At 29.1% G+C, this 16,826-nt stretch overlaps 2 protein-coding genes across 2 annotated transcripts in view; both read left to right on the forward strand.

Moving 5' to 3' along the window:
• The first annotated feature begins 8,362 nt into the window (after positions 1-8,362).
• Positions 8,363-12,989, forward strand: LOC129914991 (homeobox protein engrailed-1a). The gene is made up of 3 exons (XM_055994446.1): positions 8,363-8,612; positions 12,257-12,499; positions 12,559-12,989. The coding sequence occupies exons 1-3, from the start codon at positions 8,363-8,365 to the stop codon at positions 12,987-12,989; spliced, it is 924 nt and encodes a 307-aa protein (XP_055850421.1).
• Positions 12,990-14,035: 1,046 nt separating this feature from the next.
• LOC129916702 (synaptic vesicle glycoprotein 2C-like) overlaps positions 14,036-16,826 on the forward strand; it is a 53,235-nt gene continuing 50,444 nt past the window's right edge. The window contains exon 1 of the mRNA XM_055996809.1: positions 14,036-14,150. The gene's annotated coding sequence lies outside the window, so the exon portion shown is untranslated. The remainder of the gene's footprint in view (positions 14,151-16,826) is intronic.

Genomic DNA, 16,826 nt, shown 5'->3' on the forward strand with positions numbered 1-16,826 from the left:
TCACACTTCTTTTACCTTAGACTTACAGGTAAATTAAACATTACATTGATAAACTTGTTTGTAGAAATAAAAAGATTCCTCAAAGAATGATTGGACAAACAAAACGAAATCCAGAATTAACTGAACGAGCCACGAAGATGCCATCTAAAGACTCACGTGTGCGTCATTCCATAAAGACAAAAAACTGAGCTCATTATTTGATTAATGGATAGTTTAACGTTTTGACACTCTTACGCTAAACGAATCATTAAATGGTCAAAAGGTGCGAAGTTTCTTTAGCTAACTTTGGAAGATTTGATATGACTAAATTATGTCCAAATTTTGGATTAATTATTCCATTAATTGCAATATCTTCAGAATTTTTAATTTTATTTTTCAAGGAAAAAATTTTCAGCCGAAACTTCTGAATAATTGTTACCCACAAACTTTTACTCACCGATTAACTAGAATTTAAATCATTTCAAAAATGTTAAAAAGGGTTAAAGAATAACGAAAATTATTATGAAAATTATTAATTAATTTGGTCTTTTCTACATTGTATTTAAAGTTTAATGGTTTGATTACTTTTGTATTTTTAAATCTAAAAAAAAGTAAGATGCACGACTAGGTCGCATCTACTTGCTTTTATGTTAAAAGTTTCTTGGAATATTGAATTATTATTATTGAAAATAACAAAACGATTTTTAAACAAATTTGTTTAAGAACTTTAAAAAAACTTAAAAAATAATATAAAATTTCGTTTCAAAAATATGTCTTAAAATAGCTTTGATCTCCCAAACAAAAAAAAACCTCAAAAACAAAAATCAAAAAAACTAAATTTGTTTAATTTTGACCATAATTTATTTGAAATTTTTTTTCTTAATTTTGACTTAGAATTATTTAAACTTTTTTTACAACATTTGAATTAAAATCGATCATGTTATTATTAACGAGCAAGCCAATCATAAAAAAATGGTTTTATGGCAAGTAGGTACCTACAGTAAAAAATCACCTTATAATTAATACTTTTTTTCAAATTCAAAAATATGTTATATGGCAAGTACCGTTAATTTTGGTCCTTAAAAATTTAATTCCTTTTATATCAAATTACCCAAAACCCTAAATTACTTTTTTTCAAAAAAAATTTTAAATAATTAACAACTGGTGCACCAACTCTAAAACACATAAAAAATGTTACAAATTTGTTAAAAAGAAATAAAACTACCAATTTGTGATTGTGAATTGTATTTGGTGCTATAAGAGACACAGCGTCAAACCTTTGATATAAAATGTTCAAAATTGTAAGACGAATTAAATATTTTATCTCTCTCACACTTTTTCCTAAACAGGGTGTCCAACAGTCACGACCCCAAACAAAAACCATGGATGCCTGAGGTCATTTTAAGTCGAAGAACTTAAGAGGTAATTTTCTCGTTTTCGTCCCGTTTTCGAGTTATGACGGTTTTTATAATCTTTATTTTCTTTTCCTTTAACGGGCTTTATATTTGCCAAAATACGTCTGATTTGAAAGATTTTTTTTACAACTAATCAAAAATTTATTACAGTTTAAGTTTGCTTCAAAACTTTTTTTCCTGCAAAAAACCGTTTTACCGAACTTTTTGCATCAAACCCAATTTTCTTTGTTTTTTAAGTTGTTTTTTTTTCACTTTCATATCATTTTATTAAAAAAAAAAAACACGTAAATGAGTATTAATTTTGATCACTTATTATTAAAGTCCACTTTATTTTCTTAAAAAAATAAGTTTTTTTTTATTAAAAAGACTACTTAAAGTAATTAAAAAAAAAAATAAACAAACAGAGTGAATTTAAAAAAAAATAATTGTTTAATACAAAATTAAATTGAATGAATTAAAAACCTTTTCTGAGCTATTCTGGCTATAAGAAAAGAACAAATAAATAAAGTTCAGAAAAAGTTTTAATTCATTTAAGTTAATTTTGTATTAAAAAATTATTTTTTTTTAATTCACTCAGTTTATCTATTTTTTTTAATTACTTTCAGTAGTCTTTTTAATGAAAAAAAAAGTTATTTTTTTTAAGAAAATAAACTGGGCTTTATAAATAAGTGAACAAAATTAATATACTCATTTACGTGTTTTTTTTTTAAATAAAATGATATGAAAGTGAAAAAAAAACAGCTTAAAAAAGGAACAAAATTGGGTTTGATGCAAAATTGCGGAGAAATCCGCAAAAAAAAAGAGTTTTCGAACAAACTTAAACTGTATGAAATTCTTGATTGGTTGTAAGAAAAATCTTTCAAATCAGACGTATTTTGGCAAAGATAAAGCCAGTCAAGTGAAAGGAGAGCAAAAATTATAAAAACCGTCATAACTCGAAAACGGGACGAAAACGAGAAAATTACCTCTTAAGTTTTTCGACTTAAAATGACCTCAGGCATCCATGGTTTTTGTTTGAGGCGGTGACTGTGGGACACCCTGTATAATGTACCATACGAGTTCTTTTATCTATAGTAATTTCTATCAAAACAAAATTTCTAAAAAATAAGTTTAAAATTCGGTTTTCGAAAAGTTGATTTTCTACGAAAAAAAAAAATAAGTTAGTTAAAATTTAAAATTTTTGTAATTTTAAAAACAAGTTTTATATTTTGTTAAATTTCTTATAAAAATACTAGCCGACCGGCAGACTTCGTTCCGCATTTTTTAGTATCTATTTCCAATTTTTTGCTTTTTAATGTGTTAACCTTTTCCAATAAAAAAAAAAATCGGGCTACAACTTAAAATTGTATAAAGTATTAAAAAAAGCAAAAAAAGCTATTATAATTTTAATTGGAATGTGTACGAAGTTTCATTAATATTATGATTAAGGTATAACCACATAAATCATCAGCGGAAAGCAAAATGGTGCTATGTCCTTAACAGATCCTATGGAGTTACAATAATTTTGCTTTCCCAGGCGATATGTATGTTGTATGCATGCCACTGTTTTTTTCTGTTATTAGCAAGGGTTTTTTGCGTCAAATAGTAAAAAAATGTTTTTAAAAACAAAATCTTATGTATCTCGAACTCCTTTCAATGACTTGCAATCGCTACTAAAATTTGATATTTTTTTGGCTATTTAGGAAATTCAAAAATTAGCTATCTTTTTTTTGTAAATTGTAAAAAAACCAACTTAATTCTATGCATACGTCTAAATATTAAAATATTTTCTTAAAAAAATTAAATCATTTTAAATTAATGCTGAAATCGTATTAATAATTGGTAGTTGAAACAACTTAAACAAATTTTAAGTTTCAGTTTATCATACCAGTTTTCAACTGTGAGATAGCTTAGTGGTAAACAATTTTATTTGAGGAAATAACATTTTAAAGAGTTAAATCATGTCTGTTTTTATTAGCCTTGAATATGAGCTCTTTGAACCCCAAATATTGTATTTGCTCATAACTTAACAGCAGCGCCACGTACCAGGTATAACTATAAAACAAAACCTGTCTCGAATGAACCTTATCAAACGCAAAAAATTTCATAAAAGTCTATACAACCGTTCGGACTCCAAATATGGAATCAAACTATAACTTGACAACAGCGTCCAGTCTTTCGATTTCCAAATATGGAATATTTGCCTATAATTTAACAACAGCGCCACCTAACGCATACAATTTTAATTTACAAAACATGGATGAACCTTATCACATAAACGAACTTTCACAAAAATCTGTCAAGTCTTTCGGACTCCAAATATGAAATTTGTCTATACATACTTCGGCAACAGCGCCACCTACCGGGTCCAATTTATGAAACAAAACATGTTTCGAATGAATTTTATCAGACACAAAAAATTTCACAAAAACCTGTCCAGTAGTTCGTTCAAAATATGCAATTTTCTTAAAACTTGACAACAGTGCCAACTACTGGGTCCAATCATAAAATAAAACTTGTCTCGAATGAACCTTGTCATAACACAAAATTTAACAAAAATCTGTCCAATCATTCGACCTAACCTAAATGGAATTTACCTATAACTTGAAAACAGCGCCACCTACCGGATCAAATTATAAAACCAAACCTGTAACGGATAGACCTTATCACATACATTTCACACAGAATTTCAGAAAAATCTGTCTAGTCGTTTAGAAGGAGTAGGGTCACAAACAAACGCACAGGAGAAATATATATAATAGATACAAACCATAACTCTGATTGCTGACACCTTGCATAATGGTGTCATACACATACTTTTGTTGATCGTTTAACTTCGGCACATATTTTTAATTTATTCAACGTAATTTTATTGCCTTTCGCGTAGTATTTCTGATCAAGAACATCTTGGTCTGCACGATTTGGAACAACCAATCCTAACTGTGCCAATGCCTTACTTGCAATAATCAAACACGTATCCTCAATGAAGATCAGAGATTGAGAGATTCGTCAGAAGACGAATAATTATTTGTTTCACTCAAAGTCAGACTTTTTTAATTATTTTGAAAGCTTTACAAATCAAGCTTAGTAAAATTTTTTAAAAAGATAGAGTGTTTTTTTACTCGTACAAATTGACAGCTATGTAAAGATGAGAGAAAAGGTATTATTTTTTTTGATACAAACCATCTACATATTTATTCCTTTCAAACAAAAAAAAAATTACCAAAATCGAACCAGCCAAACGCGAGTTTATATAAGATTTGCTTGACTGCTTACTTTTAGGTTTGGACAAATGTTAGAAAAGTTTTCATCATATTATCTCTTACATGTCAATGTCATACACCCATAAATGAATAACGAATCAATATCACCTTTGATAATTTTATTTCTTACAAAAAGCTGTATCATTCTCGACCCTCACAACTATACGCAGTAGTTTCTGAAATTATCTTAATAGGGTCATTATGGATCATCACTTATCATCCATTTCAATGGAATAGTAGAGAGGGTAGAAGGATAGAGTAACAATAATAGATTGTGCTACCTTTGGAAATTGAATCATTTTCAGGACCACCTTAACACGCAATTGTTTGGTCTTCGGTCATAGTCCTGCTGTGTTCGCCTTGCATGTTACAATGTCCGACCAAGTGGTAGATCTCTCAAGTAGCTATTACACCTTTTAAGCAAAGCAATGTTCTTTTCAAAACCAAAAACGAATTTATATCTTCTCTATCCTTCACGACGAGGACTACTATATGGAATGGAGGGGGTGTTATTTTTGACAGTTTGTTATATGGAATAAACACCTAAAATGTGGGATGTTCTCATTCTCATCTCGTGATGTCTGACAGAGGATAATATGATTATTTATCATAACGAGTTTGTAAAAGGATTTTTATATCCGATTCCATGATTTCTGGTGCTGCATCATGTTTTTATTTTTCGTCTTTCCTCCTGTCGACACCTTTTTTATAGAAAATATTTAGTTGAGGGGGTGTTGATGATGGTACTGGCTGAATGGTTATGGTTATGATGTGTAAAATGATTCTTAAAAGCACTGGGAATTTTCCAGGTGTTACTTGTTTAAATGCACATATATGGCTACCAGCATTATAAATGTAGTAAGTAATATTCATAATCTATGTATGATTTGGTGGTATTGTTAAGTTACTGGTTTAAGAGGGTTTATGGCAAATATGATGAATGCTATTAAATAACAGATCAAATGTGGTGAAGGCTTTTAGATGAAAATCCACTCACCCGCTTTTTGATGTGATTCTAAGTTAATGTTGTTTTTAGATCTTTTTTGTTTGTTGTTTTTTTTTTTTTTATTTGAATCTAAATGGATTTTGTCAGACGCATTCTTAAAGTTAAGCGTGATTTTTGTAAAAGTTGCTTGCAATAGTAAAATCGTAAAATTTATAAGATTTGCAAAAAATCGTAATTAAATGTTTATTCTTAAGGGATCACTTCTGCAATATCTTTAATGGCGATGCAGAAACCAATCGCGCCTAAATAAACCAATGCAAATATTTTTGAAAAAAAAAAAAAATTATTAGCAGCACTTATATGCAAAATTTAGTATAGATGGTATATGAAAGAGGAAAAATGAATTTCCCACAAGCAAATTGGGGGAAATTGGGTGGGTGGGCGAAAAAGTGAAGTGGGTGTCAAAAATCGTGTTTTTTTATGATTTCTGCCAAAAGTTGACCTCTTATCGAAAAAAATTAAACGCAAAAGTTGTAGATAGTAAAAATTTCTACACATTTTCTTCAGACCATTTTCTTATGATAATCTCAATAATACTGAGAAAAGTTCAAAAATAGGTTTTTTCGTTTTTTTTTGTTTTTATCTTTTACAAAAATAGTTAGATTTTGACAAAACCTGGTTGAAAACTAATTTGTTATGTTTTTTTTTTACTTATTTTTAAATGTTTTTGAGCAAAAAGTTAATTTTAGGATTTTTGACGAATTTAATTTGAAAAAAAAAAAAAATACCGAACTTTTTTTAGATTTTTGAAAACTTTGGAATGCAGTTATTTAGACAATAACCATTTATTTTAGATGATGTAGAAAAACTATACTTTTGTTTTAGAAAATATTGAGAAAAAAATGAAAAAAACAAAAAAACGATTTTTAAGATCGATTTTTTCGTAAATTACAGTAATATTGGTGAGAAATATATTTTCATTGAAACCAAATTATAATTTTCTAATGGGGTTTGACCTTTTTAGTTTGAATCAGCATTAGAATGGCAAAGTTTTTGAGTAATCGAATTTTGAACTTCAAAAACAGTATTTTTGTGATGTTTTGGCACGTAGAATTTTTTACTATCTACAACTTTTGCATCTAACTTTTTCGCCCACCCACCTCCTTTCCCCCAATTTGTTTGTGGGCAATTTATTTTTCCCCTTTCATATATCATTTATCCTAGATTTTCCCACCACCCTTGTGCTAATTTTTTCAACTTTTGTCATCTGAAAATCCAATTGGCAGGCACTGGTCTAAAAGGCAAATTGCATCATTCAACTTTGACGATGGAGGCCAAAAATCCCGCTTCCCCAACCTCGGCGGAGTGAAGGAAATCATATTTAGACTGAAGTTCGATCTCTTTAAAGCAGCAGCACCCACTCATTTGCTGAATCTGGCTGGAGGAAAGTACCTAATGTCCGCAGAATTGAACCTTCATTGTCTGTCTAATATTTATTCAATAATCATTTTTATCAAAAAAACAAAACCGACTTCCATGATTCAAAACGGGGTTTTATGGTTTTTTTAATAGTTCCTATGGCTCTAACTGAACGAAATTGAAATGGGACCCAACTGCAGCCACTAGCTTTCCAATACAAAAAGAATTATCAAAATTGATTGACTCTGTGGAAAGTTATGCGGTAACAAACATAAAAAAAAAAAAAAAAAAAAAAAAAATACAGACGAATTGAATACCTCCTCCTTTTTGGAAGTCGGTAAAAAGATCGAGACCCTCTGAATTGCACTAACCGCAAAGGCTTCAATCTCCTTAAGCGTGTTGTAATTTAGGCCAGGAAATAAGACCACCATTGAACCAATTTTCACATTATGGGAACTGTACGTGGTGTACAGGTAACTTACCTAGAAAAACGAGGTGCTGCATCTTAGATGCCTTTGGTTTTGTTTAGCTCACAACAGTAATGCTCCAGCCCGAAAAGTTTTTCTTACTCAACTTGGCACGAAACTGAATAGGAATGCCAAACAGCCGGCTGGAGAAGCTTGTTGGTAGAGACCCAAATCCACTGATATGGATTGTAAGCAGTGACGTAAATTTTTTGTGTTCTTAAATAAGTAAGTACATATACTAAAATATAATTTGAATTCGCGATTTCACAAAATAGTAAGTATGTTAATCACTCATAAAAAAAACTTCCAAAAAGAATCTTCAAGTTAGCTGTTTTTTGGCAGTAAGTTTCCATTTTCAGTAACCAATAAACCTTAGATCACGATTTGTTTTATTTATTTATTAGCATCTCCTTAAATATTTTAAAATATATATGGAAGCTAATAAATGGTTAAACTCCAAGAATTCCATTTAATCAATCAAATAAAGAGCAATCATCGAACTCGTATTTAACTCGCATTTAACACAACAAACAACAATAATGGCTTAGCTTGAATTGTTACGCGCATGATAATAATTCCACCCCATATTTAACTGTGGGCCAAAGGGATGCTGATGATGCTGAAACAGCCATTTTTTGGTGTACATTTCATCCGAACCATGACAACGTGTGTTCTTTTTCTTACCTTTGGCCTAGAATTAGTACCTGCTCTCGCATCTTTCCAAGGGTTGCAGCCGAGGCAAACACCTCACACCATAGTGTTAATTCGAAGGCGGAGCTTCTTCATCTGGTAATCTGGATTTATTTGAAGCTGCTTGAGGCTATACAAGCATTCGGAATTGGATTCATAATTAAGTGGTCATTCGACAAGTAACGTCCGGTGCGGTCTTTAAAAATGGAGATAAATCGGAGATTAAGCCATATCGAGGATAATTTCCTGTCGTCGGATGAAAGTTGTGATTCAGAGCAAATAATTTGTGACGATGTGACAGAGACTATGGTGATAAAGAGTGAAAAAAGTGTTCGACAAAGTTCATTTAGTATTGACAGTATTCTTGGAGTGGATAAAAAGACAACAAAAGATGATGTCCAACAACCTTTAAAGCCTTCTGCCCGATTGTCACCTGCATCTACAAGTGGAACTTGTAAGTTTTTTCTGTTCACTTAAAGACGTCGTCATTGCAAAAAGATTACCCTATCAATTAACACAATGGTTAAATGCTTGTTTTGTTCCATAATAATTGTATGTTTGCCAACTTATATTTCCATAAATTCGCACATTTGAAATTGTCAACGAAGAAATTGTGGAGACAGAGACCCGTGTATTATTTGTTAAGTTAAAACACGATTGTTCTTAAGTTAAGACATGCATAGGCATTTAGAGCCTTTAAAACGGATTTCTATTTGATTGGCAAATTTAACAAGCGGAAAATACTTTTTTTTTTTTCAATTAGCACATAATTTGCATGAACATTGAGAATATATTGGCTTTAAAAAAAATTTGCATTTGAAAAAAAAAAAATCCAACATTGTCTCTAGCAGTTCCTATTCCTATACCAAAAAAGATTCTTTTTATTAAAAAACAAATATTTTCAATTTAAATATGAATAAATATTTTTAAGGTCGAAGCTTAACACACCAATTTTTTAGTCCTTCCGTACTCATAAATGTTTAAGAACTATCAAATGTAATTATTTAATAAATTCGTGTCTGTTTAGGTACTTAACAAATTTGGTAAAACTTAAATATTTAGATATTTTTTTCCAAAACTATTATTTTTGCCAAAAATTATGGAAAAATTAAAATGTCGACATACGTAATAGGACATAGGTACGTAATCCTTGGTACCATAATTGTCGACTTATCATTTTAAGCGAAAAAAAAATGAGTGCTTTTTTTACGTCATATGTATGTTTACAATTTTTCTTATTTTCTGAAACATTAATTTTTGACATTCATGCAATTTTTAACTTTCTTTTCTTTTAGTTATTGTAATAGAAATTTAAGACACAATTATCCTCCTTGTGGGGAATCACAAATCATCACAAGCTTTTGTGACAATTCTTGTGATTTTTGATCTAATTTGAAAGAGATCACAAGAACTTACAAATGTAATTAATTGAAAATCTCGACATAAAAAAACTTACACTCGGTTACTGTAAAATAATTTAACTTTATTTTTATATACATTAGGGTGGGTCAAGAAAATGGAAATTTGTTTTTTTGATTTGGTACTTCAAAAACTCGATTGCTAGACACCTCTAGAATATACTCACCAAATATGAGCTCTTTATCTTAATGGGAAGGTCCTCCGCTTTTCAATTTTCCATTTTTACATCAAGCTTCTAATAAAAAAAATATATTTTTTTTATTAATTGAATTTTTAGCCAATATTTTACATATTCTTGTAGAAAATTGAACGCTCTACAAAAAAGGTTAAATACACTTTTTTGAATTATCTAACCGTTTAGTAGATATTTGAGGTCAAAAAATCGAGAAAATCTTTAAAAATTCGTTTTTTGTTCTTAATTTTGTAACAAATTGAAAAATTATAATAAATCAAACGCGCATGACATATTCTTATAGAAAACAGATTGCTCCACAAAAAAGGTCTTATTAACTTCTTTTATTAATCTAACCATTTGAAAGATATTCGAGGTCAAAGTTAAACAAAAATATAAAAACTTTTTTTACTTTTCGAAATTTTCTAATTCACTGAAAAGTCATTATTATTAAATAAGTAAGATGGATTATTGTAGGGGCTTAAATGTTCTACAAAAAAGTCCTTGGCATCAAATTGGTTGCTTTAACCGTTTAGAAGATATTCGCATCCGAGTCGCAATACATATTTTTTCAAAAATATGACACAAAAAAATGTGTTTATCATTAAAATATGCACTAAAAACCTAAATATGCATTTTTATGCATTTAAAGCAAAATATGCAAAAAAATATGCACTAACAAATAAATACCATTTTAAAGGAAATTACTTGATTCGAAAAACTGTCTTATTCCAATGCTTCTATTATTGCGGGAAAAAAATATGTTTTCGCATAAAAATCCTTGCTGGTTATCACTCATCTCAATAACAGTTAAATTATCTTTGAAAAAAAAAACACAATACCTCTTGCTATTCATGTCAAATTTAGTCATTGTACCATAGCATTTAATGGGTTAATGATAATTTAAATATCATACCGATTTATACGAGGATACATTAAAAAAGACTATGATTATCCCTATGATTGTCTTTTTGCTTAGAACTTTGTCTTTTTGGATCTTTCAATAAAATGTATGAATAACTTGCGTTTATGTATAGCATTTAAAGGTTGAAAACACCCACTAAAAACTCCACTTTTGAGGCAAAGTTATAGAAAGTTATATTGACAAAATTTTAAGCTTTTTTGCAATTATCATATGGTTGAATCATCATATTTAGAAGTAACACGGGGAAAAAATCTGAACAGGAATTGGCGAGTCAGTCGCCTTACAGGATTGTGTATTCGATAGCCAATTTTCTGAGAAGGACTTTTTAGTTACTAAGTTACCAAAACTATAGTAAAAATTTTAATTTATATTTTGTGTATTTGTATTTATTTTGTGTTAAATTTTTATTTATTTATTTTTTGTTTCTGCAATTCAAAAAAAAAAAAAAACAACAGGATTTTAAGAAGTTGAAGAAATAAAATTTTGAATTCTTATTATTTGTAAGGCTTTTGTTTTTCGGTTTATTTATTAAAAACGGGAGGAAGATTTGTGTTTATTTAATAAGTTATTGCAAGTGTTATATAATATCGATTTGGGTGTGTTGGCATCTAGGTTTACGTTGTAACTCACATTATTTGCACGTTTTCCCGTGCACTGTGGTGTATACGCGATTTTTTTTATTTTTTTGTATATTTAAGGATTCGTGTGACAGAGTGGGGAAAGAGAAGATGGTTGGCTTATTATGGAATTTTGAAATACAAATTAAAAAAAAATTGTTTTAACATACCGAGGGCTAGAAATGAAATACTGTATGGGTGTGCAGAAAGGCTTTTCAAAATTCAATAAACGATACAAAAAGAAGTTGTTAAATGTCTTTGATTCCTGAATTTACGAAAAAAAAAATCAATTTTTGACAATTCATAGCCCTTGCAAAAAAAAATTTTGCTCAAATTTAACCGATTAATTTTTAACCTGTATAATATACAGTGTATATACATATTTTAGAAAGCAAACTTTTAATTAAAAAAAGAAGTACACTTGCTTCCTTGAAGTCCCAATTGGATTGAAATTTTACTTCAAGTTTCTATATTTTCTGCTTTGGGTTGAAATCGTTTAAAAGTTTTTTCTCAACATAATTAGAAATAACTACAAAATACCTCGTTGGATTTTGAAATACAGAATTAAAATATTAATCATTTCATCAGTTCCAAGTAAACTCGATATCAAATTGGACAAAGTGTGTAAAAAAAATATTTAAGAATTTCTCGGGTAACAAAATCCAAGTCAAAAACTTCTAAAATCGGTTAAAAATTGACAATCCTGAAATTTTTGCTATTTTTTTTTTATTGCCCCGAAATCCAGATTAAGGGGTGCGAAAAGCCTTTCAAAAAGCCTTTGGATGTTAAATGGAGTGATTGATCAAAACAATAGTCAGATGGGTTAAATCCCCTTGAAATTACACGAAATAAGGCCAAATTCCAAGCTCGCAATCATTTACTTTTTGCAATCGCAATATGTACCTAATTAAATTTGTACAAAATTTTTAGAAGAATAACAAAATAAATATTTTTTCTTATTTCAGCTACAAGAAGCAATGTCCTTTCTACCAAAACAGATCTCCTTCTCGGTGATCTACCTGATTATGAAGAACTTTATGAAAGAAAACTCTCTCAATCGCAAGTTCATCCTCTAACACATGTATTACATGATTATCCTTCGGCACATCCCTCAACAGTTTTATACAGCAATTGGATTGGAATACCTTCGAAAGTAATGCCACATCAATCTCATTTTCATTCTGCAAATTACATTTTAGGATTACAAGGTAACATTTTCCTCTATAATTGTAAAATTTTTACTAATAAGACTTTTTTTTTTGTACAGTCCCTAAACCAAGTGGAAAACGCTTTCGAAAACCCGGTGTAGACCGTAAACCACGACAAGCTTACAGTGCCAAACAACTTGAACGTCTTGAAAATGAATTCAAACAAGATAAATACCTTAGTGTGAGTAAGAGAATGGAATTGTCAAAGAATCTTAGTTTGACGGAAGTTCAAATTAAAACTTGGTTCCAAAATCGTCGAACTAAATGGAAAAAACAATTGACATCGAGGCTAAAAATTGCCCAAAGACAAGGTATCTATGGAAGTCATCTTTATCTTACACCAGCCGGACTAGCAGCAGCTGCTGGTGCTTCGGTAACATCACCACCACCTGCTTTATTGCCACACTATTATACTGCGCCATTTTGCATTGTAAGCAATAATGGTGTTGTACAAGGAAATAATTCAACGTCTCAATCAAGTGCCAATTAAATATGCAAATATTTGTATTTTTATTGAATTTAAGTTATAACTAGGTTTAGATTTATTTATGTACATAAAATAAATTAAGAATTGTGATAAACTTAAAAAAAGTTTAGCATTTGTTATACATTTTATAAGAAAATTGAAAAATTGGACATTTTTGAAAATGGGTCTTATCACGTTAACCGCAGTGTAAACTATCAAAAAAGAGAGTTCATGTGTTTGGCACATAATTTGCCAAAAATGAACCTTGCTCCCACTCTCCCTCCGCTACAAGAAAAAACGTCATGCTGTACAATCAAATAGTTGGTAGTGCCAATCCAATTAACGGTCATCTAGGGATGCTGTTATTTAAGTTTTGATTTTTTTTTGCACACATGAGACATGATCTTTTCGTGTCACTCACCAAACCGCTTTTGTAAATTATTTTGTATCTCTATTTTTTAGTGACAAAATGATCATCAATACTATCAATTCACTTTAAATAATTGTAGTGCAAAATGCATAACAAAAAAAAATTTCATCAAATTGATCGAAAGCAATAAATCAATTAAATCAATAGAAATATAAATTTATATAAAGTGAAATATTTTTTTAAAAATTGAAAGAACGTGCTAGTTAATTCAAATTCCTGTTTTGTCCATTTTGGTATACCATTCGTACATTAGATGAGCAAGTGTCGTGTGTTTTTGTTGCGTGTGTCTATGAGTTTATGCGATTTGTTTTGGCAACATTTTTTCTTCTAATTTTTTTTGGTTGCTAAAAAAATTGAAAAAAAAAAAATTGTTTTCTTGCAAATAAAAAGTGCGACGACAACATCGTCGGTGGTGGTGATGCACTTGATCTTGAAACAATTACGTCGGTCCTTAAAATAAAAACGTGCTACGCTATAGAAAATAAAAAAAAAAAGATTAAACGATGTCTTGCAACATGCATTCGACCCTGAAAGTGTGTTTCTATGTAGAATGAAGAGATTTTTCAACTGATTGTTTGTAGCGAATTGTTTTTTTTTTTTTTTTTTGTAAAAACTTATTTATAATTTTAAGATAAAATAAAATTAAACTGTGTTAAATATAGTTGACAAAAAAATTAACTTAAAATTTTGTGTGAATGAAAGTTTCTATCGATTCAGAACCCGGTGACCTTATCCAAACCAAAAAAAAACCTGATGTAAGTTTAATATCATAAAAGTCTTAAAATATTGATAAAATGAGAAATGCATATTTTGGCATATCACCGCCATTTTTTTTTTTTTAATTTTTTTAACTATTTCATGTTTTTTTTTTCTATCGAGTTTCAAGTCAAGCTTCAACTTAAATCAAATTCTTAGTTATAAATCTTTAGATTTTTCTTCTTCAAATATAATGATTTTCATAACAAAAAGAGACACCTTGGCATTGATGGTAATGAAACCCACGAGGATCCATTTTAATCCGCGATGATTTGAAAACCTGCAACGTTAATTTCTTTCTTTATTGGGCTAAACTTATAAAGCGAATTGATCAATTTTAGGACATTTTTTTTTCATTTTGTCAATATAAAAGACAAGTAAAAACTTCGATTTTTTTTAAAGAAAAAAAAGCAGGGTTGTAAAAAAACATTTTATTATTAATGCATTTGCTCTCCATTAAAAATTAAAAAAAAAAAATATTTATTCCAAATAAAAAAAAATTCCATTGAAAAAAAAAATGTTTATTGTTACTGAAAAATATTTGCATTAAAAAAATTTTTTTTATTGCAACTGAAAAATATTTGCATTGAAAAAAAAAAAAATATATTTATTCCAACAAAAATATTCTGCATTGGAAAAATATTAAATGCAAAATATTTTTTTTTTTAATATTCGTAGAATTTCTTTAAATTTTGACTATTTGACCATATCGTCCCGTTTCTGCGTGAACCACGTATCTACAAAGCAAATTTTGTTCAGTTCTTAAAAGAAATATACATTTTTCTTGAAATTAAAAATATGAATTAAACAAAAGGAAATCAAGTTATGTTTAAGACATATTGATTGAGTTGTTTCTAAACTAAAACCCTTGTATCTATTATTTCTGTAAGTTTTAGAGCAATGTTTAATTGAAAAAAAAAAACAAATCTTTAAAAAAATGTACTTACGAGGTTCAAGCAGAAACGGGACGATATATAAGCTATTTAAACTATAACATTGAATCTAATGTATGGTCAAATATTCAAAATTGTATGAAATTCGAAATTTATTTAAAATAAAAATTTTATTTTCAATGCAAATTTTTTTCATTTGCAATAAAATTTGCAAATATTTTCTTTTTAATACAAAGTTTTTGTATTTCCAATACATATTTTTTTTAAATTTCAAATGCATTTTTTTAATTGATATTTTTACAACCCTGTTCCTAAGTACAATTTAGTTCTTTACAAACATCAAAAACTTGAATCGAAAGATGTGCTAGAGTCTCACTTATGCAAAATCTTACAAACATTGATTGAATAAGATTAATTTTAGGCTGCTATTTTCGGGGTGTTCCGTCCGGGTTTGTCTAGTTATGGTATTAATTGTGTTGGGTTGGGGTGGAGAACTGGCATTTAGCCAAGTGCTTTTCATTTTAATGCTTACCAAATTCAGAACAAGTTTGCTGAAATCAGATTCTGAGCATCCATCTGCCGAATCGCTCTGTATGCTTTAAACAGATCAGTTTCGCCTTTCCATACTTTGTAATATCATGAGACACATCTGTACCTTCTTTCCGGTGACGCAAAGTTCAATCATTCCTGATTCTTATCAGCATAGCATAAAGATGTATGCTAATTGAATTTTATAATTGTCTTACCAAAAACAAATATGAACTATTGAGTCATAGCAAATTGAAAAATGGGTAAAATAGGTGTATATATTAAAAATTTACCATAAACCTACTCTCTGTATGGTTTTCCGCTAGTCCAAAATTATTTTAAAATTAACAATGAAAAAAAATGTCAGTTTTCATTAATTTTCATTTTCTTAAAAGTCAACATTTTGAAAATCATCTTTAATGTTTAACATCATAATTTACTATTTAAATTTAAAGTTCTTGACCCCGTGACCCCCCTCGCTGTATAGGCTGTATATCTGAAAAGATTAATAAATCAATATCAATCTTCAAGAGGAGATAACTAATTCTTGCTTTCATAATGTTCAGCGGGAACTAATGTTAAGAAATGTTTTTCTTTTTTAGATTTATTATTTCAAGAATTGCATATCAAATATCAAATTGTATATCGAATCAAATAGATTTAAACAAATAAATTAAACGATAAATTGTCTTCCACTTTTAAACAAATCAATTTTTGTTTGCGATGTTGTTTTTGTTATGTTATCAACTCGTAAGAACATTTTTAAACTAGAGATAACAATCAAACATGATAAAACTATCTTTAAGAGCTAGAACTGCGAACACAACATTTTTGAAAAGTCTTGTTCGGTTGTCTATCGTTTGTCTACGCGAGTTAACTAAAAATTATGTCGTTGTCCACCTTATAATAACAAATATTGAAAAATCTTTTTTGTCGGAACTTTGATTTGAGTAGGTATATTTATTTGTTTTGATAATTCTAACACTTTACCGCGATAATGTGAATTACTGTTTGTAAACCTTAATGTAGTTCAAAAAAAGGTTATTATAATTGTTGCGTGTCGTTTCATAAATGTTAGGGTGTTTCTTATATGGTCGAAAAAAAAAAATTGTTTTCGATTTTTTAATGGGACACCCCTACATTAGGTTCTACCATATAAGCATACAGCATAGTATATGGTATTTTTTCCCAATTTTAATATTAACATTTAGGGGTCGCTACAATTCACTAAAGATTTACCTAGGTAAAACAATG

The sequence above is a fragment of the Episyrphus balteatus genome, chromosome 3 (assembly GCF_945859705.1).
Source record: "Episyrphus balteatus chromosome 3, idEpiBalt1.1, whole genome shotgun sequence".
Taxonomy (NCBI): Eukaryota; Metazoa; Arthropoda; class Insecta; order Diptera; family Syrphidae; genus Episyrphus; species Episyrphus balteatus.